Source organism: Coregonus clupeaformis, chromosome 3 (genome assembly GCF_020615455.1).
Source record: "Coregonus clupeaformis isolate EN_2021a chromosome 3, ASM2061545v1, whole genome shotgun sequence".
Classification (NCBI taxonomy): domain Eukaryota; kingdom Metazoa; phylum Chordata; class Actinopteri; order Salmoniformes; family Salmonidae; genus Coregonus; species Coregonus clupeaformis.
This window is the reverse complement of record NC_059194.1, coordinates 9,927,480-9,954,452: the sequence shown is the minus strand read 5'-3', so window position 1 is coordinate 9,954,452 and position 26,973 is coordinate 9,927,480. Positions and strand designations below refer to the sequence as shown.

Sequence of the window (26,973 nt, the reverse complement as noted above, 5' to 3'; positions counted from 1 at the left end):
CAGTTTCATATTAAATAATCACATCATCATCCATATAAACACATGCTTTTCTGTTTACTGGCTTTTCTGATCTGAACGCAACATCTGGAGAGAGACAGAAACAGATCTGTCACATTTTCTTTCTTTCTTCTTTCTCTCTCTCTCTCTCTCTTCCCCTCTTTCTTTCTTTCTTTCTTTCTTTCTTTCTTTCTTTCTTTCTTTCTTTCTTTCTTTCTTTCTTTCTTTCTTTCTTTCTTTCTTTCTTTCTTTCTTTCTTTCTTTCTTTCTTTTTCTCTCTCTCTCTCGCTCTCTCTTCCTCTCACAGACACAAACACACACACAAACACCACTCACTTTCCATCCTGTTATTAGTTTCCTCCTAGCACCTTCTCTAGACATACAGAATCCTCCTCACAAACTGCCCACGTTGCAGGTTTTAGCGCCTGCTGTTTTAGACAGTCCTGTTTGTCTTTTCCTGCCGAGGTGGCCATTTTGACCAAAGATGATACCAGTTGTCACTTCGTCACTGTCACTGCCTACATCCCCTAAGGGGTCACCTCACCTCAGGAGACAGGGTTTGCATCCCAAATGACACCCTATTCCCTATATAGTGCACTACTTTTGACCAAAGCCTAGTGCTGAGCGATTAGTGCTTTTGTAGGTTGGTTTCGGTTTCGGTTCGATTATAAAAAATACAGTGGGGGAAAAAAGTATTTAGTCAGCCACCAATTGTGCAAGTTCTCCCACTTAAAAATATGAGAGAGGCCTGTAATTTTCATCATAGGTACACGTCAACTATGACAGACAAAATGAGGAAAAAAATTCCAAGAAAATCACATTGTAGGATTTTAATGAATTGATTTACAAATTATGGTGGAAAATAAGTATTTGGTCAATAACAAAAAGTTTCTCAATACTTTGTTATATACCCTTTGTTGGCAATGACACAGGTCAAATGTTTTCTGTAAGTCTTCACAAGGTTTTCACACACTGTTGCTGGTATTTTGGCCCATTCCTCCATGCAGATCTCCTCTAGAGCAGTGATGTTTTGGGGCTGTCGCTGAGCAACACAGACTTTCAACTCCCTCCAAAGATTTTCTATGGGGTTGAGATCTGGAGACTGGCTAGGCCACTCCAGGATCTTGAAATGCTTCTACGAAGCCACTCCTTCGTTGCCCGGGCGGTGTGTTTGGGATCATTGTCATGCTGAAAGACCCAGCCACGTTTCATCTTCAATGCCCTTGCTGATGGAAGGAGGTTTTCACTCAAAATCTCACGATGCATGGCCCCATTCATTCTTTCCTTTACACGGATCAGTCGTCCTGGTCCCTTTGCAGAAAAACAGCCCCAAAGCATGATGTTTCCACCCCCCATGCTTCAGAGTAGGTATGGTGTTCTTTGGATGCAACTCAGCATTCTTTGTCCTCCAAACACGCACGAGTTGAGTTTTTTACCAAAAAGTTATATTTTGGTTTCATCTGACCATATGACATTCTCCCAATCCTCTTCTGGATCATCCAAATGCACTCTAGCAAACTTCAGACGGGTCTGGACATGTACTGGCTTAAGCAGGGGGACACGTCTGGCACTGCAGGATTTGAGTCCCTGGCGGCGTAGTGTGTTACTGATGGTAGGCTTTGTTACTTTGGTCCCAGCTCTCTGCAGGTCATTCACTAGGTCCCCCCGTGTGGTTCTGGGATTTTTGCTCACCGTTCTTGTGATCATTTTGACTCCCACGGGGTGAGATCTTGCGTGGAGCCCCAGATCGAGGGAGATTATCAGTGGTCTTGTATGTCTTCCATTTCCTAATAATTGCTCCCACAGTTGATTTCTTCAAACCAAGCTGCTTACCTATTACAGATTCAGTCTTCCCAGCCTGGTGCAGGTCTACAATTTTGTTTATGGTGTCCTTTGACAGCTCTTTGGTCTTGGCCATAGTGGAGTTTGGAGTGTGACTGTTTGAGGTTGTGGACAGGTGTATTTTATACTGATAACAAGTTCAAACAGGTGCCATTAATACAGGTAACGAGTGGAGGACAGAGGAGCCTCTTAAAGAAGAAGTTACAGGTCTGTGAGAGCCAGAAATCTTGCTTGTTTGTAGGTGACCAAATACTTATTTTCCACCATAATTTGCAAATAAATTCATAAAAAATCCTACAATGTGATTTTCTGGATTTCTCAATTTGTCTGTCATAGTTGAAGTGTACCTATGATGAAAATTACAGGCCTCTCTCATCTTTTTAAGTGGGAGAACTTGCACAATTGGTGGCTGACTAAATACTTTTTTTCCCCACTGTATAATCAAGGATTTCGGTTTCAATAATTTTTTTAAACATTAAATGCACTATGCATTATGTGTGTTGAATGCTGTAACAACAGAGAATAAAACAATTAATACAAGTCCCATGATGGTAGTGACTGTCATTACTGCTAATGACTTATTAACCATAATTGATTTACTTTAATAAAATATTTCAGTTGCTGTGTATATTACATTCGTTTTAATTGATTACTTTATTATTTCAATCCAAAACATAATGTAATCTCTATAGAGCTGCTGCGTATGCTGTCTGACAAAATCACTATTTTAGTTCTCCAAAGTAAAAAAGGTATACTTTTATGACTGCTGAATACCAACTATCAATCACTTAGATCATGTATTTTCAGGTAGAGATACCTCGTGAAGCAACTGCTCTCTATCCCTCTAGATCGCGCATTCTTCTCACTTCTCCCTCTCCGTGTCTCTCCCACACTAACCTAACATAGCAGGCGTAAAAGAAACACTAAAACTGGAGAAAGTAGGTGCGCAGTGGATAATGGTCATTATAGTTAATTGCCACGTTTTCTGCACTAAACTATGTAGAATTCTGGCCTGTTGGAAGCTACAACTCCAGAGAAACTGTGCATTGAGCTCACAGAAAAAAAACGGAACTATATGGAATTCAAATAATTTAACCGACGTCGGTTAACTGCAATTTCTGTTAATCGCTCAGCACTACCAGAGCCCTCTGAAAAAGTAGTGTACTACATAGGGAATATGTGTCATTTGGGATGGAGATGGCTATGGGTGTGGACGGAGGGAAGGGGGAAGTGAAGAGGAGAGGAGGGAGGTTGAACGTCCCCCCTGTCACCTTGACATTCTCTCAGGGAGATTGAAGACCCAGGAGAGAGAGGTTGGTTGTGTGTGTGTGCACTATTGTGAGTTAATGTGTGTGCGTGTGGGTGTGAGTGTGTGACTGTGTGGTTCTTCAGGCACATGCACCTCTCCTGTCCTGGCAGATTGACAGGGGTTAATGATTACACACTTGAACCCTGACCCCTGGGGGGGGGGGGCTCCTGTCTCCATCTCCCCCGGTTACCACCCATCAACCACCTGACCAGAGCAGAAGTCAATAGTGTTTGTGGACAGGGTGGCAGGGACCCACATACTATTGTGTGTGTCCGTCTGCCTGTCTGCCTGCCTGTCTGTCTGTTTGTTGTGTTTGTGTGTGTCTGTCTACCTGCCTGTCTGTCTGTCTGCCTGTATCTATCATAACTGTGTCTTTGTGATAGTTGTAGATAGTAGTAGTTGAGATTTTTTAACTCTCTCTCTCCCCCTCTCCCCCCTCCCTCCTCCTTCTCTCTCTGGCAGGTTTCCAGTGGAGATCCAGTCAGGTCTTCTGGAAGTCATATCTCCGTCTGTCCACTTCTACCCCGACTTCTCCCGCCTCAAAGAGTCCTTCGGAGACCCCAAGGAGAGGGTCAGGTAAGACTGCAGCCTTCTCAGCAGTTTTCACAATTGTCTGAGCGTTCAACTGCAGTTCAGTTCAGGAGACAAGTTGAAGTGTAACGCACGTCTTGAACCTTGGCCCATTGTTTGGTTAGAGGATTCTAAGACAATTTGTTAAAATGGAACTGAGCCACAGGAGGTTGGTGGCACCTTAATTGGGGAGGACAGGGTTGTGGTAATGGCTGGAGCGGAATTGGTGGAATGGTATCAAATACATCAAACATGGTTTCCATGTGTTTGATGCCATTCCATTTGCTCCGTTCCAGCCATTATTATTAGCCGTCCTCCCCTCAGCAGCCTCCTCTGAACTGAGTGTGTGAGTGTGCGTCTGAGAGTGTGTGTGTGTGTCATCTTGTTGAGTCTGACATTAGGAAGCTCTCCACTGCTCTGTCCTTGTGTGACTTGATGACATCACTTCAGTGTCACCCCTTCCCTTTTTTAGCACTCTTCTGCATGTTTGAATATGTAATGTGCATGACTTGTGCGTGCATTAGTCTCTGTGTGTGTTTGTGCCTGCCTGCCTGCCTGCCTGCCTGCCTGCCTGCCTGCCTGTCTGTCTGTCTGTCTGTCTGTCTGTCTGTCTGTCTGTCTGTCTGTCTGTCTGTCTGCCTGCCTGCCTGCCTGCCTGCCTGCCTGTCTGTCTGTCTGTCTGTCTGTCTTACTGACTGTCTATGTACAGTATGTATGAACAGTGCCTTCAGAAAGTATTCACACCCCTTGACTTTTTCCACATTTTGGTGGGATTTAAATGGATTTGTCTTTCTTTTTTACGATCTGGACAAAATACTCTGTAATGTCAAAGTGGAAGAAAAACTCTAACATTTGTAAAAATATATATGAAAAAGAAAACACTAATATATATATATATATATATATATATATATATATATATATATATATATATATATATATATATAGAGTACCACAGTATGAGTCATAATACCCATAAAACCTAGCAGTCAAACAAGGTAATGGTTCCAATCGTTTTTCCACCATTCATTTTTCCCATAGGGGATTTTAGAAACACTTAAAATAAGGGCTGTGCTTCGTGTAGGCTTACCCTGGCGTAATGTTTTGTTAACCATGTAAATCTCTCTAGGACAAGGTGACTTTTATCAATATATTAGACTGTATTTACCCCCCGAAATGAAATGCTAATTAGCTGCTAATGTGGCTATCATAAAGAACTACAAATGCCATGAGGATCTGAACAAGACTGCAAAGGTAAGAATCTCTGGATTAACTATCTAATGTTAGCTAAATTAAGTAATGGCTACATTTCTTTAAATTGACAATTCTGTGAACTGTCTTGTGCAAGTTTTAAATTGATACAATACCTATTAGCAAAGGTGTCAGCTAGAGATGACGTGCAGGAGCTTGCAGGGATTTGTAGTCTTGCATGATGTCTACTTTGATGGTAATTAGCATTTTCGAATCTGAGAGTAAATAGAGCCAAATATATTAATAAAAGTCAGCTTGTCCTAGAGAGATTTACATGGTTATCAAAATGTCACGTCATGGTAAGCATACATTGTGTTTCTAAAATTCCCTATGGGAAAAATGAATGGTGGAAAAATGATTGGAACTATTTCCCTGTTTGACCGCTAGGTTTTATGGGTATTATGACACCTCCACTGTGGGGCTCTATTCAACCCCCTGAGTCAATACATGTTAAAATCACCTTTGGCAGCGATTAAAGCTGTGTGTCTTTCTGGGTAAGTCTCTAAGAGCTTTGCACACCTGGATTGTACAATATTTGCACATTATTCTTTTAAAACTTCTTCAAGCTTTGGCAAATTGGTTGTTCATCATTGTTAGACAGCCATTTTCAAGTCTTGCCATAGATTTCCAAGCCGATTTGAGTAAAAACTGTAACTAGGCCACTCAGGAACATTCAATGGTAGAAATATCTCAGTCCCTGGAACAAAAACTTTGTGCTATCCAGGACCACAAGAATAAGACATCAATAAACTGCTCCCAAACATTTTAAACCAGCATCAGGAAATGTAGTCTATCATAGTTCATGTGGGATTCAATGACAGCTGAAGATGGATTTTAAAGAACTGACTGGGTCACTACTTGACACCAACAAATGCCACATAATATCTGGCCCTCTGCCCTCCCTAAATCGTGGCATTGAACGGTTCAGTAGACTTTTAGCCCTCCATAACTGGCTATGAGACTATTGCAGCTCTGTTGATGTAACATTTATTGACAATTTTGATACGTTCTGGAAACAAAGCTCGTATTATAAGGAAGATGGGATCCCCCCAAATCATTTGGGTTCCTGGATCCTTTCACAGCATTATAAGGCTGCGTTGAGACAACCCAAGCCCAGCTCATTTAATCTCTACCATTGTGTCGCTGAGTTGCTTCAGCAAATGTACGTTATCCCAGGGGCGTTGGAAGACACAATGTAAGTAACCTAATTTATATCCCTCTTGCTGCCCTGAATGCCTCTGCTGATCCCACAGCCTTTGTATGCAGTAATCATGTGCCTATGAACCAGAGTGATACTGTTAGCACTGAGGCGGTGTGCCCTAGTAGGAAGTCCACTGTGTGCAGCTCACCCTGCACTAACATAAATAACAAGAGCATGTCTACCTCTACCTAATCAAGCATCCCAGAAAAGTGCTAAAAATAGCCCACGTTAACATACAGTATCTCACAAAAGTGAGTACACCCCTCACATTTTTGTAAATATATGAGTATATCTTTTCATGTGACAACACTGAAGAAATGACACTTTGCTACAACGTAAAGTAGTGAGTGTACAGCTTGTATAACAGTGTAAATTTGCAGTCCCCTCAAAATAACACAACACACAGCCATTAATGTCTAAACCGCTGGCAACAAAAGTGAGTACACCCCTAAGTGAAAATGTCCAAATTGGGCCCAAAGTGTCAATATTTTCTGTGGCCACCATCATTTTCCAGCACTGCCTTAACCCTCTTGGGCATGGAGTTCACCAGAGCTTCACAGGTTGTCACTGGAGTCCTCTTCCACTCCTCCATGACGACATCACGGAGCTGGTGGATGTTAGAGACCTTGCACTCCTCCACCTTCTGTTTGAGGATGCCCCACAGATGCTCAATAGGGTTTAGGTCTGGAGACATGCTTGGCCAGTCCATCACCTTTACCCTCAGCTTCTTTAGCAAGGCAGTGGTCATCTTGGAGGTGTGTTTGGGGTCGTTATCATGTTGGAATACTGCCCTGCGGCCCAGTCTCCGAAGGGAGGGGATTATGCTCTGCTTCAGTATGTCACAGTACATGTTGGCATTCATGGCTCCCTCAATGAACTGTAGCTCCCCAGTGACGGCAGCACTCATGCAGCCCCAGACCATGACACTCCCACCACCATGCTTGACTAGGCAAGACACACTTGTCTTTGTACTCCTCACCTGGTTGCCGCCACACACGCTTGACACCATCTGAACCAAATAAGTTTATATTGGTCTCATCAGACCACAGGACATGGTTCCTGTAATCCTTGTCCTTAGTCTGCTTGTCTTTAGCAAACTGTTTGCGGGCTTTCTTGTGCATCATCTTTAGAAGAGGCTTCCTTCTGGGACGACAGCCATGCAGACCAATTTGATGCAGTGTGCAGCATATGGTCTGAGCACTGACCACAACCCCACCCCTTCAACCTCTGCAGCAATGCTGGCAGCACTCATACGTCTATTTCCCAAAGACAACCTCTGGATATGACGCTGAGCACGTGCACTCAACTTCTTTGGTCGACCATGGCGAGGCCTGTTCTGAGTGGAACCTGTCCTGTTAAACCGCTGTATGGTCTTGACCACCGTGCTGCAGCTCAGTTTCAGGGTCTTGGCAATCTTCTTATAGCCCAGACCATCTTTATGTAGAGCAACAATTATTTTTTTCAGATCCTCAGAGAGTTCTTTGCCATGAGGTGCCATGTTGAACTTCCAGTGACCAGTATGAGGGAGTGTGAGAGCGATGACACCAAATTTAACACACCTGCTCCCCATTCACACCTGAGACCTTGTAACACTAACGAGTCACATGACACCGGGGAGGGAAAATGGCTAATTGGGCCCAATATGGACATTTTCACTTAGGGGTGTACTCACTTTTGTTGCCAGCGGTTTAGACATTAATGGCTGTGTGTTTAGTTATTTTGGGGGGACAGCAAATGTACACTGTTATACAAGCTGTACACTCACTACTTTACATTGTAGCAAAGTGTCATTTCTTCAGTGTTAGATATACTCAAATATTTATGAAAATGTGAGGGGTGTACTAACTTTTGTGAGATACTGTATGTAGTTTAAGGATCAAGGTTCATGAAATCAATAATTTGTCAGTAACAGATGACATTCATATTCTGACAATCTCTGAAACTCACCTAGGTAATACCTTTGATGATGCAGTGGTAGCGATACATGGTTATAAGATCTACAGTAAATACAGAAATGCCAAAGATGGATGTGTGGCCGTTTATATTCAGAACCACAGTCCTGTAAAGGTTAGAGAGGATCTCATGTTAAATACTGTTGAAGTAATATGGCTACAGGTTCATCTGCCTCTCCCAAAGCGCATTTTGGTTGGAAGCTGCTATAGACCACCAAGTGCTAACATTCAGTATCTGGATAACACGTGTGAAATGCTTGATAATGAATGTGATGTATGTGATATATATTTTCTGGGTTATTTAAATATTGACTGGCTTTCATCAGGCAGCCCACTCAAGAGAAAGCTTCAAACTATAATTAGTGCCTGCAACCTGGTTCAGGTTATCAGTCAACCTACCAGGGTAGTTATAAATGGCAGAGGAATTAAATCATCAACATGTATTGATCACATCTTTACTAATGCTGCAGAAATTAGCTTTAAAGCAGTATCCAAATCCATTGGATGTAGTGATCACAATATAGGAGCCATATCTAGGAAAACCGAAGTTCCAAAGGCTGGGCCTAATATAGTGTATAAGAGGTCATACAATATGTTTCGTAGTGATTCCTATGTTGTTGACACTACACATCCAAGTATATCTGACCAAATTATGAAAGACAAGCATTGTAATTTTGAATTCCGTAAAGTGAGTGTGTGTGATGCGTGATTTGAAGGAGTCAGGCGCAGGAGGGTATATCACAGTATACAGAGTTTATTCCGTAATCCAGCGTAACCAGTCCAGTGCGCAAAACAGGGCATTTGGAACAAACATGCTCACGGGGAAAATACCCCGGCAATACAAAATACTGAGCTCAACCGAGCTACTAATCCTCATAATGAACAATCACCCACAAGGACAAGGGGGGCAGATGGAACACTTAAACATGTACTAATGACAGGAATATGAACCAGGTGTGTGTAATTAACAAGACAAGACAAATGGAATGATGAGATATGGAGCGGCAATGGCTAGAAGGCCGGTGACGATGATCGCCGAAGCCTGCCCGAACAAGGAGGGGAGGCAGCTTCGGAGGAAGTCGTGACAGTGTGGAAGAGGTGAAACATTTTTTGTTTTCTATCAACAATTACAAGCCACCGGGGTCTGACAACTCGGATGGAAAATTACTGAGGATAATAGTGGACGATATTGCCACTCCTATTTTCCTTATATTCAGTTTAAGCCTACTAGAAAGTGTGTGCCCTCAGGCCTGGAGGGAAGCAAAAGTCATTCCACTACCTAAGAACAGGAAAGCCCCCTTTACTGGATCAAATAGCCGACCAATCAGCCTGTTACCAACCCTTAGTAAACTTTTGGAAAAAATTGTGTTTGACCAGATGCAGTGCTATTTTACAGTAAACAACTTGACAACAGACTTTCAGCACGCTTATAGGGAAGGACATTCAACAAGCATAGCACTGACACAAATGACTGATGATTGGCTGAGAGAAATTGATGATTAAAAGATTGTGGGGGCTGTTTTGTTAGACTTCAGTGCGGCTTTTGACATTGTCGATCATAGTCTGCTGCTGGATAAAATGTATGTGTTATGGCTTTACACCCCCTGCTATATTGTGGATAAAGAGTTACCTGTCTAACAGAACACAGAGGGTGTTCTTTAATGGAAGCCTCTCCAACATAATAGAATCAGGAATTACCCAGGGCAGCTGTCTAGGCCCCTTACTCTTTTCAATATTTACTAAATTCATGCCACTGGCTTTGAGTAGGCTGGTTGAGTGAAGTCAAGTCAGTTGTGTGTGTCTGTGTGTCTGTGCTACTGTTCATAGCTCTTCTATTCCTAACTCAGCCATCGTTATTTAATTACCAAGGCAAAGGAATCCATAGACTCACTTTACCTCTTGCACCACTTAATCTCTAGAATAGAATAGTCACGATATAATAAGCTCCTGCTTAGCTGACTTTGTACCTATCTACTTTGGCTACTTTTAAATATGCTTTAAGATAGAAATACAGAAGAATAATATCAAGCTGTGCAAAGGTGTAGTAAATGTGAAGTTCCTCTCCCCAACTCCTTTCATCCTCCACTCCTCCTCTCCCGTTTCCATGGGTGTGCCAGGCTCTCCATCTCACCTGTGTGTGTAATCCAGGGAGATTTGTTCAGATTAGAGGCTTTCGACACTCTGACAGGATTACTAGTCTGGGAAGGGGAGGGCACTCTCGTCAATCCTAAATCCCGCCAGATACAAACATTTATCCCTACACTCACACACGAGAGAGAGAGAGAGAGAAGGATCATTCATTAATGAGTGAAAAATAAGTGGAAGGGAAAGAGTAAGATAAAAAAAAATGAACAAATGACGCGGAGATGAGAGGAGAGGTACTTTACTGAAGACCGGTAGTGATTACAGGTCAGAGATGAGAGGAGAGGTACTTTACTGAAGACCGGTAGTGATTACAGATCAGTGACGAGAGGAGAGGTACTTTAATGAAGACTGGTAGTGATTACAGATCCAAGATGAGAGGAGAGGTACTTTACTGAAGACCGGTAGTGATTACAGATCAGAGATGAGAGGAGAGGTACTTTACTGAAGACCGGTAGTGATTACAGATCAGTGATGAGAGGAGAGGTACTTTACTGAAGACCGGTAGTGATTACAGGTCAGAGATGAGAGGAGAGGTACTTTAATGAAGACCGGTAGTGATTACAGATCCAAGATGAGAGGAGAGGTACTTTACTGAAGACCGGTAGTGATTACAGGTCAGAGATGAGAGGTACTTTACTGAAGACTGGTAGTGATTACAGGTCAGGGAAGAGAGGAGAGGTACTTTACTGAAGACTGGTAGTGATTACAGATCCAAGATGAGAGGAGAGATACTTACTGAAGACCGGTAGTGATTACAGATCCAAGAAGAGATGAGAGGTATTTACTGAAGACCGGTAGTGATTACAGATCCAAGATGAGAGGAGAGGTACTTACTGAAGACCAGTAGTGATTACAGATCCAAGATGAGAGGAGAGGTACTTTACTGAAGACCGGTAGTGATTACAGATCCAAGATGAGAGGAGAGGTACTTTACTGAAGACCGGTAGTGATTACAGATCAGAGTGACACAAACAAACATCGGAGAGGGAGGGAGGGAAATCATGAAAAAGGAAAGGCGAGCTTGATGAACACAGGAGTTAGCCACTGCCTGTCCAGGTGTTGAGTGTCTGGGTGTGGGGATGTACAGTACATTCGGAAAGCATTCAGACCCCTTGACTTTCACCACTTTGTGTTACGTTACAGCCTTATTCTAGAAATTTTTGCAAAGGTATTGAAAATAAAAAACTGAAATATTACATTTAAATAAGAATTCAGACCCTTTACTCAGTACTTTGTTGAAGCACCTTTGGCAGCGATTACAGCCTTGAGTCTTCTTTGGTATGACGCTACAAGCTTGGCACACCTGTACTTGGGGAGTTTCTCCCATTCTCCTCTGCAGATTCTCTCAAGCTCTGTCAGGTTGGATGGGGAGCGTCGCTGCACAGCTATTTTCAGGTCTCTCCAGAGATGTTCGATCGGGTACAAGTCCGGGCTCTGGCTGTTCCACTCAGGGACAATCAGAGACTTGTCCCGAAGCTACTTCTGCGTTGTCTTGGCTGTGTGCTTAGGGTCGTTGTCCTGTTGGAAGGTGGATCTTCGCCTCAGTCTGAGGTCCTGAGCGCTCTGGAGCAGGTTTTCATCAAGGAGCTCTCTGTACTTTGCTCCATTAATCTTTCCCTCGATCCTGACTAGTCTCCCAGTCCCTGCCGCTGAAAAACATCCCCACAGCATGATGCTGCCACCACCATGCTTTACCGTAGGGATTGTGCCAGGTTTCCTCCAGACGTGACGCTTGGCATTCAGGCCAAAGAGTTCAATCTTGGTTTCATCAGACCAGAGAATCTTGTTTCTCATGGTCTGAGAGTCCTTTAGGTGCCTTTTGGCAAACTCCAAGCAGGCTGTCATGTGCCGTCTACTGAGGAGAGGCTTCCGTCTGGCCACTCTACCATGAAGGCCTGATTGGTGGAGTGCTGCAGAGGTGGTTGTCCTTCTGGAAGGTTCTACCATCTCCACAGAGAAACTCTGGAGCTCTGTCATAGTGACCATCGGGTTCTTGGTCATCTCCCTGACCAAGGCCCTTCTTCCCCGATTGCTCAGTTTGGCCGGGCGGCCAGATCTAGGAAGAGTCTTGGTGCTTCCAAACTTCTTCCATTTAAGAATGATGGAGGCCACTGTGTTCCTGGGGACCGTCAATGTTGCAGAAATGTTTTGGTACCCTTCCCCAGATCTGTGCCTCGACACAATCCTGTCTCGGTGCTCTACAGACAATTCCTTCGACCACATGGCTTAGTTTTTTCTCTGACATGTACTGTCAACTGTGGGGCCTTACATAGACAGGTGTGTGCCTTTCCAAATTATATCCTATCAATTGAATTTACCACAGGTGGACTCCAATCAAGTTGTAGAAACATCTTAAGGATGATCAATGGAAACAAGATGTACCTGAGCTCAATTTCGAGTCTCATAGCAAAGGGTCTGAATACTTATGTAAATATAATATTTATGTTGTTGTTTTTTTTATAAATTTGCAACAATTTCTAAAAACCTGTTTTCGCTTTGTCATTATGGGGTATATTGTGTGTATTTATTTATTTTTAAATCCATTTTAGAATAAGGCTGTAATGTAAAACAAAATGTGGAAAAGGGTAAAGGGTCTGAATACTTTCCGAATGCACTGTATATGCTGCAGTAATGAGAGTTAATTCATGAGCCCCACTTAAGATAAGGGCCCGTACCTTGCTGAGGTATTTAACTAGTCACATACACACCTGTACACAAACACACAGACACACACACACACACACACACACACACACACACAAACACACACAGACACAGACAGGCACGCACACACTCATACACACACACACTCACAGATTGACAGGCCAAGGCCAGTAATAATCGTGGTTGTCACAAGTTCTGGGTGAGAGCATCTAACAGGACAGATCTCTGTCTGAGTAGAGAAACACACCACTGTTCATACACAAGACTTCTGATGCCGAGAGAGAGAGAGAGAGAGAGAGAGAGAGAGAGAGAGAGAGAGAGAGAGAGAGAGAGAGAGAGAGAGAGAGAGAGAGAGAGAGAGAGAGAGAGAGAGAGAGAGAGAGAGAGAGAGAGAGAGTAAATGGGAACAACAAAACCAAAGACGGTGGCAATTAACCAGCGCTAAAGCGAGAGAGACAGTTAGGATGTGTGATGGAATCACAATAAGATGGAATGGATAAAGGAAAGGGAACATTTCAGAGAGAAAGAATGGTTAAGATTGAAAATCCAGAGAAGGAGAGAAAGTGACAGAGAGAGTGAGAGTTTTTCAGATAGAAAATGATAAAGAATGATAGGGAGAGAGGAAGAGGGAGAGAGACGATGATGAAGAGGAAGAGGGAGAGAGACAATGATGAAGAGGCAGAAGGAGAGAGACAAAGAGAGTGTGTCTCAGACCAACTGTCATCACCGTCATGTCTTCCAGATGACTGACCAGTGATCAGGACTAGAAGTGGAACATCAGCAGTAAGACAGCCAGGACAGGGTGTCGCTCTCAGGTCACCACGGCGACTGGGGCGATGTCACACACACAGATCATCAGCTGCCCAGTCCTGTCTGCCTCTAGTGTTGTCTTAGTGGTAGTTCTGTTTAGTCATGCAATGTAGCTCTGGCTTTGGTCCAATGTCCACACTAGTGGATGGCTAAATCTAAGTGCATCACACCTGCTCTCCTAAGACTTAAGTACTGTTGCCCCGGATCCATACACTGTGTTACAATGCGGAGGGTTGTGAGTTTGCGACCAGGTCAGGATGGAATTACTCTGTCACACAGGCATACCACTTAGAATGAGGAAGTGTATTCGACTCGTTGTCCCCATAGCCTATTGCAGTGTTTAGTTGAATTTCATTCTTGTCACCAGTGATATACTGTAATATACGTTATATTATTGGTTATATTTTATGTTGTAAAGTTAAAATGCAGTGGTAAGCTAAATCCCAAGAATAAAATCTAAATGCAATGGATGTGTTAAGGCTGCAGCCAGCAGCTGTGCAGATGTTCCATTCAAAGTTAATTAACTTCATCTTGAGAGAGAGAGAGAGAGAGAGAGAGAGGAAGAGAGAGAGAGAGAGATAGAGTCAGTGTGTTAATTCATTCATTGCTCCCTCTATTCCTCTCCTTTCTCCGTATCTTCCTCTCCTCTTTCTCTCTACCGCTCCAGTAATGGCTCCTTCAGGACAGTGCCAGGCTTGGTCTGTGTGTCAAAGCTGATGGGGCCCTCGAGGCCCCCCTTGTCTCACCCTCCTTCCTCTCCTCCTTCCTCTCCTCCCTCTATCCCTCTCTCTTTGATGGAGTCAGCCCAATCATGGGGCCCTGGGAGATGAACCGTGACTTATGAAATATCAACCGCATACGGGGACCACGTTGCAACCGCAGTCAGCCTGTGGTTGTGAGGGGGATGGAGGGGGAAGGGATTTGGATTGGTGGGTGGATGGATGGATGGACGGAGGGAGGGATGGATGGAGATAGATGAAGAGGAGGTGGAAGGAGATTCAAGAAATGACTGTAACACTCTCTCCAGCTCTATATTAATACAGTATACTGTGCTGAGATGTTTTCCATTTGATTCTCACACACTGTCCATTAGCTTCAGAATGCAACACAGATCTTATTTCATCACTGTCCATTAGCTTCAGAATGCAACACAGATCTTATTTCATCACTGTCCATTAGCTTCAGAATGCAACACAGATCTTATTTCATCGCTGTTCAACAGCTTCAGAATGCAACACAGATCTTATTTAATCACTGTTCATTAGCTCCAGAATGGAACAAGGATCTTATTTCATCACTGTTCAACAGCTTCAGAATGCAACACATATCTTATATAATCACTGTTCATTAGCTCCAGAATGCAACACAGATCTTATATCATCACTGTTCATTAGCTCCAGAATGCAACACTGATCTTATTTCATCACTGTTCATTAGCTCCAGAATGCAACACAGATCTTATATAATCACTGTTCATTAGCTCCAGAATGCAACACTGATCTTATTTCATCACTGTTCATTAGCTCCAGAATGCAACACAGATCTTATTTCATCACTGTTCATTAGCTCCAGAATGCAACACAGATCTTATTTCATCACTGTTCATTAGCTCCAGAATGCAACACAGATCTTATTTTATCGCTGTTCATTAGCTTCAGAATGCAAAACAGATCATATTTCTTCTTAACTCAATACTATAAAGCTGGAAGTTAGTATTTTCGAACAGAGAGTGCAAGGTTTCCCCCTAAAGACAAACTCATGGCAGATCAAGCTAATGGACTAATTGTTCCCAGATCAACTAGGCAGAGTAAAGCAATGGCAGATCAACCAGGCAGACGAATCAATCCCACATCAGGCAGACAGACGGACAGAGAGACAAATCAATATCAAATCAGCCCAGATACGCTAAACTATTATTGTCACGCAAAGAATCTGTCTGTCTGTCTGTAAAATGAGATGGTAGGCCTATTTAATTTAATTTATTCGTATAGTAATGTGTTTGTGTAGGGTGTATATTTCATCTGATTAGTGTGTAAATGGATTTAATTGGTTTGTGCATTGGTGAGGATCATGTACAGTGAGGGAAAAAAGTATTTGATCCCCTGCTGATTTTGTACGTTTGCCCACTGACAAAGACATGATCACTGTTCACAGTGGTCCTCTGTAGCTCAACTGGTAGAGCACGGCGCCAAGGTAGTGGGTTCGATCCCCGGGACCACCCATACACAAAAATGTATGCACGCATGACTGTAAGTCGCTTTGGATAAAAGCGTCTGCTAAATGGCATATTATATTATGATCAGTCTATAATTTTAATGGTATGTTTATTTGAACAGTGAGAGACAGAATAACAACAAAAAAATCCAGAAAAACGCATGTCAAAAATGTTATAAATTGATTTGCATTTTAATGACGGAAATAAGTATTTGACCCTCTGCAAAACATGACTTAGTACTTGGTGGCAAAACCCTTGTTGGCAATCACAGGGGCCAGACGTTTCTTGTAGTTGGCCGCCAGGTTTGCACACATCTCAGGAGGGATTTTGTTCCACTCCTCTTTGCAGATCTTCTCCAAGTCATTAAGGTTTCGAGGCTGACGTTTGGCAACTCGAACCTTCAGCTCCCTCCACAGATTTTCTATGGGATTAAGGTCTGGAGACTGGCTAGGCCACTCCAGGACCTTAATGTGCTTCTTCTTGAGCCACTCCTTTGTTGCCTTGGATGTGTGTTTTGGGTCATTGTCATGCTGGAATATCCATCCACGACCCATTTTCAATGCCCTGGCTGAGGAAAGGAGGTTCTCACCCAAGATTTGACGGTACATGGCCCCGTCCATCGTCCCTTTGATGCGGTGAAGTTGTCCTGTCCCCTTAGCAGAAAAACACCCCCAAAGCATAATGTTTCCACCTCCATGTTTGACGTTGGGGATGGTGTTCTTGGGGTCATAGGCAGCATTCCTCCTCCTCCAAACACGGCAAGTTGAGTTGATGCCAAAGAGCTCGATTTTGGTCTCATCTGACCACAACACTTTCACCCAGTTCTCCTCTGAATCATTCAGATATTCATTGGCAAACTTCAGACGGCCCTGTATATGTGCTTTCTTGAGCAGGGGGACCTTGCGGGCACTGCAGGATTTCAGTCCTTCACGGCGTAGTGTGTTACCAATTGTTTTCTTGGTGACTATGGTCCCAGCTGCCTTGAGATCATTGACAAGATCCTCCCGTGTAGTTCTGGGGCTGATTCCTCACCGTTCTCATGATCATTGCAACTCCACGAGGTGAGATCTTGCATGGAGCCCCAGGCCGAGGGAGATTGACAGTTATTTTGTTTTTCTTCCATTTTGCGAATAATCGCACCAACTGTTGTCACCTTCTCACCAAGCTGCTTGGCGATGGTCTTGTAGCCCATTCCAGCCTTGTGTAGGTCTACAATCTTGTCCCTGACATCCTTGGAGAGCTCTTTGGTCTTGGCCATGGTGGAGAGTATGGAATCTGATTGATTGATTGCTTCTGTGGACAGGTGTCTTTTATACAGGTAACAAGCTGAGATTAGGAGCACTCCCTTTAAGAGTGTGCTCCTAATCTCAGTTCGTTAGCTGTATAAAAGACACCTGGGAGCCAGAAATCTTTCTGATTGAGAGGGGGTCAAATACTTATTTCCCTCATTAAAATGCAAATCAATTTATAACATTTTTGAAATGCATTTTTCTGGATTTTTTCATTGTTATTCTGTCTCTCACTGTTCAAATAAACCTACCATTAAAATTATAGACTGATCATTTCTTTGTCAGTGGGCAAACGTACAAAATCAGCAGGGGATCAAATACTTTTTTTGTATCTTATGTGAAGGTCTGTGCTTTGCTTTGGTGTCATGTTCTGAGGGAGACATTGATGCGATGCAATTTGTTGATTTGATGCATTTCATAACGTTAGCACCCTATAGTCTTCAGTATGACTCTGTAGCTGCCGCAGAACTGGGCTGGTGGCTTAGCAGCACAATAGAAGAAGTGGTCTGATGACACAAACAGTCTATTGAGATTAAAGGCTGTCTGTCCGGCCCGCTCAATCAGAGCCCCTGGATCGATTCGCTCCGGGAGCCATGTCTTACTCACCCCTCGTCCTCTCTCTCCTCTTCTCTCTCTCTATCTCTCTCTCCTCTCACTCTTCTCTCTCCTCCCTCTATCATCGGTGGAGAATCCCAGCCCTGGCCAAGGAGAATGAGACAATGTTTCAAGTGGCCCTGTACCAGGGGGGACTGCAGGATGGATAGGCTGCCTGTAGGGTGGTGTATAAAGTGTGGTGTGTGTGTGTAGACCTTCTGTACTGAACTGTTTCATCACTAAGTGCAAATGTGTTTCATTGTCTGTGTGTGTCAACTGAAATTGGGGCGGCAGGTAGCTTAGTGGTTAAGAGCGTTGTGCCAGTACCCGAAAGGTCGCTGGTTCTAATCCCAGAGCCGACTAGGTGAAAAATGTGTTGATGTGCCCTTGAGCAAGGCACTTAACCCTAATTGCTCCTGTAAGTCGCTCTGGATAAGAGCGTCTGCTAAATGACGTAAATGTAAATTCAGGACAAAACAGACTGCATTTGCAATCTTGCTCCTTGGCCTGTATACTGAGAGAAGCAGAGTAAACCAGGTCCGTGTTCGATAAAGGTTGCTTGTTTGTGACATGTAGACAGGTTGTGGTGAGATGCTGTTTCATAATGCATGAGGAGGAAAGGACGGGCGGAGCAGTTACACATCCCTCACATCAAATGGAGTGAGAAAAGATTGGGGGGGAAAGGAAGATAGAGTGAGGAAAGACAGAGAGAGGAGGAGGCAGGAAGCCAGGTTGAGGGAGGATTGGGAAGCACTTGGAGAATCATATGTACAGTTGAAGTCGGAAGTTTACATACACTTTGGTTGGAGTCATTAAAACTCGTTTTTCAACCACTCCACAAATTTCTTGTTAACAAACTATAGTTTTGGCAAGTCGTTTAGGACATCTACTTTGTGCATGACACAAGTAATTTTTCCAACAATTGTTTACAGACAGATTATTTCACTTAGAATTCACTATATCACAATTCCAGTGGGTCAGAAGTTTACATACACTAAATTGACTGTGCCTTTAAACAGCTTGGAAAATTCCAGAAAAAAATGTAATGGCTTTAGAAGCTTCTGATAGGCTAATTGACATCATTTGAGTCAATTGGAGGTGTACCTGTGGATGTATTTCAAGGCCTACCTTCAAACTCAGTGCCTCTTTGCAACTGCACATGGGGACAAAGATCGTACTTTTTGGAGAAATGTCCTCTGGTCTGATGAAACAAAAATATAACCCGAGTGGCGCAGTGGTCTAAGGCACTGCATCGCAGTGCTAGCTGTGCCACTAGAGATCCTGGTTCGAATCCAGGCTCTGTCGTAGCCGGCCGCGACCGGGAGACCCATGGGGCGGCGCACAATTGGCCCAGCGTCGTCCAGGGTAGGGGAGGGAATGGCCGGCAGGGATGTAGCTCAGTTGGTAGAGCATGGCAACGCCAGGGTTGTGGGTTCGATTCCCATGGGGGGCCAGTATGAAAAATAAAAAAATAATGTATGCACTCACTAACTGTAAGTCGCTCTGGATAAGAGTGTCTGCTAAATGACTAAAATATATATATAACTGTTTGGCCATTATGATCATCGTTATGTTTGGAGGATAAAGGGGGGACATGCAAGCCGAAGAACACCATCCCAACCGTGAAGCGTGGGGGTGCTTTGCTGCAGCAGGGACTAGTGCACTTCACAAAATAGATGACATCATGAGGAAGGAAAAATATGTGGATATATTGAAGCAACATCTCAAGACATCAGTCAGGAAGTTAAAGCTTGGTCGCAAATGGGTCTTCCAAATGGACAATGACCCCAAGCATACTTCCAAAGTTGTGGCAAAATGGCTTAAGGACAACAATGTCAAGGTATTGGAGTGGCCATCACAAAGCCCTGACCTCAATCCTATAGAAAATGTGTGGGCAGAACTGAAAAGGCGTGTGCGATCAAGGAGGCCTACAAACCTGACTCAGTTACACCAGCTCTGTCAGGAGGAATGGGCCAAAATTCACCCAACTTATAGTGGGAAGCTTGTGGAAGGCTAACGGAAACGTTTGACCCAAGTTAAACAATTTAAAGGCAATGCTACCAAATACTAATTGAGTGTATGTAAACTTCTGACCCACTGGGAATGTGATGAAATAAATAAAAGCTGAAATAAATAATTCGCTCTACTATTATTCTGACATTTCACATTCATCAAATAAAGTGTTGATCCTAACTGACCTAAGACAGGGAATTTTTACTAGGATTAAATGTCAGGAATTGTGAAAAACTGAGTTTAAATGTATTTGGCTAAGGTGTATGTAAACTTCCGACTTCAACTGTATGTGGCTTAATGAATACTTGTAGTATATAATTTACATAGCCTGCAAATGAATGCTTATAGTAAAGGTATAGAAAAACATGTAAACATCTGAATATAACACAGAGACATACAGTAGATAAGTATTCCGTGTATATAATTGGATATGATATGTGTATTGATGTTGTATTGGTGTGTATTGATGTTGTATTGATGTTGTATGGATGTTGTATTGATGTTGTATGTATGTTGTATTGATGTGTATAGGTGTGCATTGGTGTGTATTGGTGTGTATTGATGTGTATTGATGTGTATTGATGTGTATTGATGTGTATTGATGTGTATTGATGTGTATTGATGTGTATTGATGTTGTATTGATGTTGTATTGGTGTTGTTATGATGCTGTTAAGGTGTTGTATTGATGTGGATTGATGTTTTATTTGTGTGTATTGATGTGTATTGATGTTGTATTGATGTTGTATTGATGTTGTATTGATGTTGTTATGATGTTGTATTGGTGTTGTATTGATGTGTATACAGGACTCATCTGTAAAATAGACCTTGGTCTCAGCATAACTCTCTGTCAAAGTAAAGTTTAAGTAAATACGCAAACACAGTTAAACAATAACAATAAATAAATAAATATCTGCAGAATGCACCACCATGACAACTGCCCTAATACTCTCTCTCGGTGAGGACATTAAACGAGCACCTAGGAACGTGACCCTGCATTTTAAGTGCTCATCTGTCGGGGACGCCCTAGGGTGCACTTGTAAAAAGGACCACCTGCTTGCTTCTCAAAAAGACAAGGAAATGTATTTAAGCTAAATACTACCGTATAACTCCCTTTGTCAACTAACCATGCGGCAGGCATTGCTGATTGATATTGTTATTGAATTGGGGTGGTTAAGTTTGTGGTTAGAAGCTTTTAATTGTCAAAACTCTATCTCCCTGGGTGATATTTGGGGAGGTTTAGCTGTTGAAATTGAATAATGGAGTTTAGCCCTGCGCAGGGTGTGTGTGTCCTGTGTACTGTGTGTGCATGTGCATACAGTGGGGAGAACAAGTATTTGATACACTGCCGATTTTGCAGGTTTTCATACTTACAAAGCATGTAGAGGTCTGTAATTTTTATCATAGGTACACTTCAACTGTGAGAGACGGAATCTAAAACAAAAATCCAGAAAATCACATTGTATGATTTTTAAGTAATTAATTTGTATTTTATTGCATGACATAAGTATTTGATCACCTACCAACCAGTAAGAATTCCGGCTCTCACAGACCTGTTCGTTTTTCTTTAAGAAGCCCTCCTGTTCTCCACTTATTACCTGTATTAACTGCACCTGTTTGAACTCGTTACCTGTATAAAAGACACCTGTCCAAACACTCAATCAAACAGACTCCAACCTCTCCACAATGGCCAAGACCAGAGAGCTGTGTAAGGACATCAGGGATAAAATTGTAGACCTGCACAAGGCTGGGATGGGCTACAGGACAATAGGCAAGCAGCTTGGTGAGAAGGCAACAACTGTTGCCGCAATTATTAGAAAATGGAAGAAGTTCAAGATGACGGTCAATCACCCTCGGTCTGGGGCTCCATGCAAGATCTCACCTCGTGGGGCATCAGTGATCATGAGGAAGGTGAGGGATCAGTCCAGAACTACACGGCAGGACCTGGTCAATGACCTGAAGAGAGCTGGGACCACAGTCTTAAAGAAAACCATTAGTAACACACTACGCCGTCATGGATTAAAATCCTGCAGCGCACACAAGGTCCCCCTGCTCAAGCCAGCGCATGTCCAGGCCCGTCTGAAGTTTGCCAATGACCATCTGGATGATCCGTCTCTCACAGTTGAAGTGTACCTACGATAAAAATTACAGACCTCTACATGCTTTGTAAGTAGGAAAACCTGCAAAATCGGCAGTGTATCAAATACTTGTTCTCCCCACTGTAGGTGTGATCATGTATATGTTGTATGTTTGTGTGTGTGTGTGTGTGTGTGTGTGTGTGTGTGTGTGTGTGTGTGTGTGTGTGTGTGTGTGTGTGTGTGTGTGTGTGTGTGTGTGTGCGTGTGCGTGTGCGTGTGTGCAGGCTTCACTGTTAACCCACACACTGAGATCTGAGAAAGTTTTACAGTTCTTTGGTAACATTTCCGAGGGTCTGTGTTTTCGTGTGTGTTATATCTGACAGTTTGTCACAGTGGTATGTTTAAGATGTAAGGAAGCTTGCAGCTGCTGCCTGTCAGGTCTAACACAGTCTAGTGTGTACAGGGTGGTCCACCGCCTTAAAGTGATCCTAGGCAGGGCTACAGAGGCACAGAACAGTACAGACTTATACACTTTGACTTAAAGGGACATTACACTTTCAAATCAAAGTTTGTCAAATGTCTAATGTCAAGATGTCCCACGACACTGGTTGTGTAGATACAGTGGGGAGAACAAGTATTTGATACACTGCCGATTTTGCAGGTTTTCCTACTTACAAAGCATGTAGAGGTCTGTAATTTTTATCATAGGTACACTTCAACTGTGAGAGACGGAATCAAAAATCCAGAAAATCACATTGTATGATTTTTAAGTAATTAATTTGCATTTTATTGCATGACATAAGTATTTGATACATCAGAAAAGTAGAACTTAATATTTGGTACAGAAACCTTTGTTTGCAATTACAGAGATCATACGTTTCCTGTAGGTCTTGACCAGGTTTGCTCACACTGCAGCAGGGATTTTGGCCCACTTCTTCATACAGACCTTCTCCAGATCCTTCAGGTTTCGGGGCTGTCGCTGGGCAATACGGACTTTCAGCTCCCTCCAAAGATTTTCTATTGGGTTCAGGTCTGGAGACTGGCTAGGCCACTCCAGGACCTTGAGATGCTTCTTACGGAGCCACTCCTTAGTTGCCCTGGCTGTGTGTTTCGGGTTGTTGTCATGCTGGAAGACCCAGCCACGACCCATCTTCAATGCTCTTACTGAGGGAAGGAGGTTGTTGGCCAAGATCTTGCGATACATGGCCCCATCCATCCTCCCCTCAATACGGTGCAGTCGTCCTGTCCCCTTTGCAGAAAAGCATCCCCAAAGAATGATGTTTCCACCTCCATGCTTCACGGTTGGCATGGTCTTCTTGGGGTTGTACTCATCCTTCTTCTTCCTCCAAACACGGCGAGTGGAGTTTAGACCAAAAAGCTCTATTTTTGTCTCATCAGACCACATGACCTTCTCCCATTCCTCCTCTGGATCATCCAGATGGTCATTGGCAAACTTCAGACGGGTCTGGACATGCGCTGGCTTGAGCAGGGGGACCTTGCGTGCGCTGCAGGATTTTAATCCATGACGGCGTAGTGTGTTACTAATGGTTTTCTTTGAGACTGTGGTCCCAGCTCTCTTCAGGTCATTGACCAGGTCCTGCCGTGTAGTTCTGGGCTGATCCTCACCTTCCTCATGATCATTGATGCCCCACGAGGTGAGATCTTGCATGGAGCCCCAGACCGAGGGTGATTGACCGTCATCTTGAACTTCTTCCATTTTCTAATAATTGCGCCAACAGTTGTTGCCTTCTCACCAAGCTACTTGCCTATTGTCCTGTAGCCCATCCCAGCCTTGTGCAGGTCTTCAATTTTATCCCTGATGTCCTTACACAGCTCTCTGGTCTTGGCCATTGTGGAGAGGTTGGAGTCTGTTTTATTGAGTGTGTGGACAGGTATCTTTTATACAGGTAACGAGTTCAAACAGGTGCAGTTAATACAGGTAATAAGTGGAGAACAGGAGGGCTTCTTAAAGAAAAACTAACAGGTTTGTGAGAGCCGTAATTCTTACTGGTTGGTAGGTGATCAAATACTTATGTCATGCAATACAATGCAAATTAATTACTTAAAAATCATACAATGTGATTTTCTGGATTTTTGTTTTAGATTCCGTCTCTCACAATTGAAGTGTACCTATGATAAAAATTACAGACCTCTACATGCTTTGTAAGTAGGAAAACCTGCAAAATCGTCAGTGTATCAAATACTTGTTCTCCCCACTGTATATTCCTCTACCCCAAATACATACAAAGGATTAACACAAAATAAAACCAGGAAAACCAGGGAAATAGATGGTGCTAATCTTTTCCATTCATTTGGGGTAGAGGCATATAGCTGGATCTACACAACCAATGTCATGGGACGTGGTTTCATCTTGGCATGAGTCCACTTTTGAGGTTAAAAACAATCGGACACATTTTCATTAATGAGTGCAATGTCGCTTTATTAAAACATGGAATGAGGAAGGGTTGAGTAACTCCCCAGATAATGTGAATAACTTTGAGATGGAATTAAAGTGCTATATCATTATCATTAATCTCTAATTTGACCTTTCACATCGTAATGGCACATTAGGGGAAAACACTTCACTATTTGTTGAAACCCAGTGATACCGATAGCTTAAGGGGTGGTAGGGTATGAATGGATCTCTTTGTGTCTTATCATGGACCTTCCCATGGTACATGTACCATCCATTTACCTGGTGGATAAAAAGGCACTAGGGAAAATAACCACATAATCTTTATTGTGCATTTGATGTGGTGCGTCATCAAGCCTATCTCCCGGGCACAGCTGAGATTCATAAAGCTTATCAAGCAATTAGAAAGACAGCAACTATTGGATTTGAATGTTTACACAGCTTTCAACGGCAACGATGGTTTGCATATCTCAATTTGGCAGAATTTTACCTTAATCAAGCCTAATTGTGATGTTTTCTTTTATAGGCATAGATTTCAATGTGTACTCAGAGTACATTGTAGAAATCATTGACTACCTTGTTCACCTCCAACAATAGCTGTATCTTATGAGTCACAATATAAATTATTTAGGCTACTATTTCAGTCTAGCAAAAGACTACGTATCTCTCTGAATCCATTGCACATGGTGTTATTGTAAGATTTGAATGGGCAAACAGATATTAGGACTTGTGCTGCCGGAGGGCCGTCTTTTATTGGATGAAACGATGAGAAGTAAGTTGAGTTCAGGGGCATTGTTCTCCTGGTGTAGTAGTTGCTGCCTGCTGTATGGCTGCTCTAATCAGTGTGTTGTTCTTTTTCCTGTGTGGTGATTTGTTGTGTGTAGGCCGTGGGCTCATATTTTCCATGCCCTTTTGTTTATACAAGCTACTCTGTGTCTGTGTCTCATCCAAAATGTGTGTGTGTGTCTGTGTGTATGCGTGTGTGTGCGCATGAGGATCATATGTTTAGTTCCCATAGGCATAGATAATCGAATCACTTACTTCCTGGATGGCATGTGTCAGTAAATGGGGATAGCTTTCACACAGATTATCATATGACTGGCTTGTTTTGATAACCCATGGACCGTGTGTGTGTGTGTGTGTGTGTGTGTGTGTATGTGTGTGTGTTAAGTCAGTAACTTGGCACAGGGTTGTTTTCCTTCCTCTCCATTTGCAACATCTCATTGATATCCAGTGACAAAGACAACCTCATGTTCTGCTCCTAATCTGAACCAGGAGCCACTAATCCACCTCCAGCTGCTCCTCTTACAGGAGGACAGAGGGCCTGGGTTACTGACCTGCTTAGAAGAGAAGGTTATGGTTAACGTATATATTGACTCAAACAACAATAAGAGTTCCTACGTTATGAATTCAGATGCAGAACATGTGTCCGAGTTATGCTAGAGTGAGACACTGTGTCTTCGCTGGCTGTGCCCAGGCCTGAATGTCCCTCTGTGTGATGTCAGGTAGCATGGGCTCTAGTTTGAATGTGGATCATGCGTTGATGCTGGAGTGTGTGTGTGTGTGTGTACGAGTGCAGTGCCTGTGTGCATCCATGTGCGTGTGGGTGTATGTGCGTGTGGGTGTATGTGTGTGTGTTTGGGTTTGTGAATCTAACCGCATCCTCCATCACTCTCCTCTTCCTCTCCAGATGGCGGACGAAGCAGAATTTGGATTACTGCTTCCTCATGATGTATGCCCAGTCTAAAGGGACCTACTATGTGCAGGTACGAAACCTCAAGCCTCCAGTATGCATCTGTTTACTGTGTTTAGAAGTTAGCACATTCTGCAGTGTGAAATGAGAATCTGGACGTGTATAGACACTATGAACTGTTTGTTCTGGGAATAATAGTTGTCAGTGCTTGGAACTACATTGCTCACAGGGCAGCCATTGCACATAACCTTTGGGCAGGTGGCACGCCACTTACTTCAGTTTCCACGCTAGACCTATCGTGAGGGTGACATGCCATAAATTAGCCTCAGTTGTCTCCCACAGCCGGGGCTGCATTCGTGAGAGCCGACGAGCGCTTGCGTTTTGACATTAACACTCGATGTGGTTGCGTATTTTGACAGCGCTACTCGCTCTGAACTTCAAGGAGGTTCTCCTCTGGTGAAGGGCAGGGTAATTACTTCCACATTAGTTCCCAGCCGGGGAAGGAAATGGAAAGATGCAAACTCTGTCAGGCAGATGCAGACCAGGGGCAGATTACGAGAGAGCATTGTGATTAGGTTGGGATTTGGTTACCGTCTTTCTGCTGCTGTAAGACATCAGTCTTCTCTCATTCCTACCCATAATGTATGAGGATATGTTGACACACCACTAGGCCTCCATCAAAGCGTCTTCGGAACAAGAAGACAATCTGTATCCATTGAAGATGAGACTGAGGGAATGCAACGCATGTGTAGCATATGGCTCAGGCACCAACGCTTGTTCCATGTGACATTGTGTGCTTTGATGAGAGCACAGAAACATTTGGTTCTGTGCTGCTCTGACATATTGTCTGAATGACTCCCGTCCCCTGGAGAGATGTGTTCTGAACTCATTCACAATGTGCCATTGTACTCCTTAGAGAAGACAGGAGGCCATGTTAAA

General features: G+C 43.2%; 1 protein-coding gene across 1 annotated transcript in view; it reads left to right on the top strand.

The window, feature by feature from the left end:
• LOC121541640 (alpha-1,3-mannosyl-glycoprotein 4-beta-N-acetylglucosaminyltransferase B-like) overlaps window positions 1–26,973 on the top strand; it is a gene marked incomplete at its 5' end in the record, with an annotated part of 86,422 nt that overhangs the window by 18,869 nt on the left and 40,580 nt on the right. Inside the window, 2 exons of the mRNA XM_041850807.2 lie at window positions 3,611–3,724; window positions 26,032–26,107. Coding sequence (XP_041706741.2) covers window positions 3,611–3,724; window positions 26,032–26,107 — 190 coding nt within the window. The remainder of the gene's footprint in view (window positions 1–3,610; window positions 3,725–26,031; window positions 26,108–26,973) is intronic.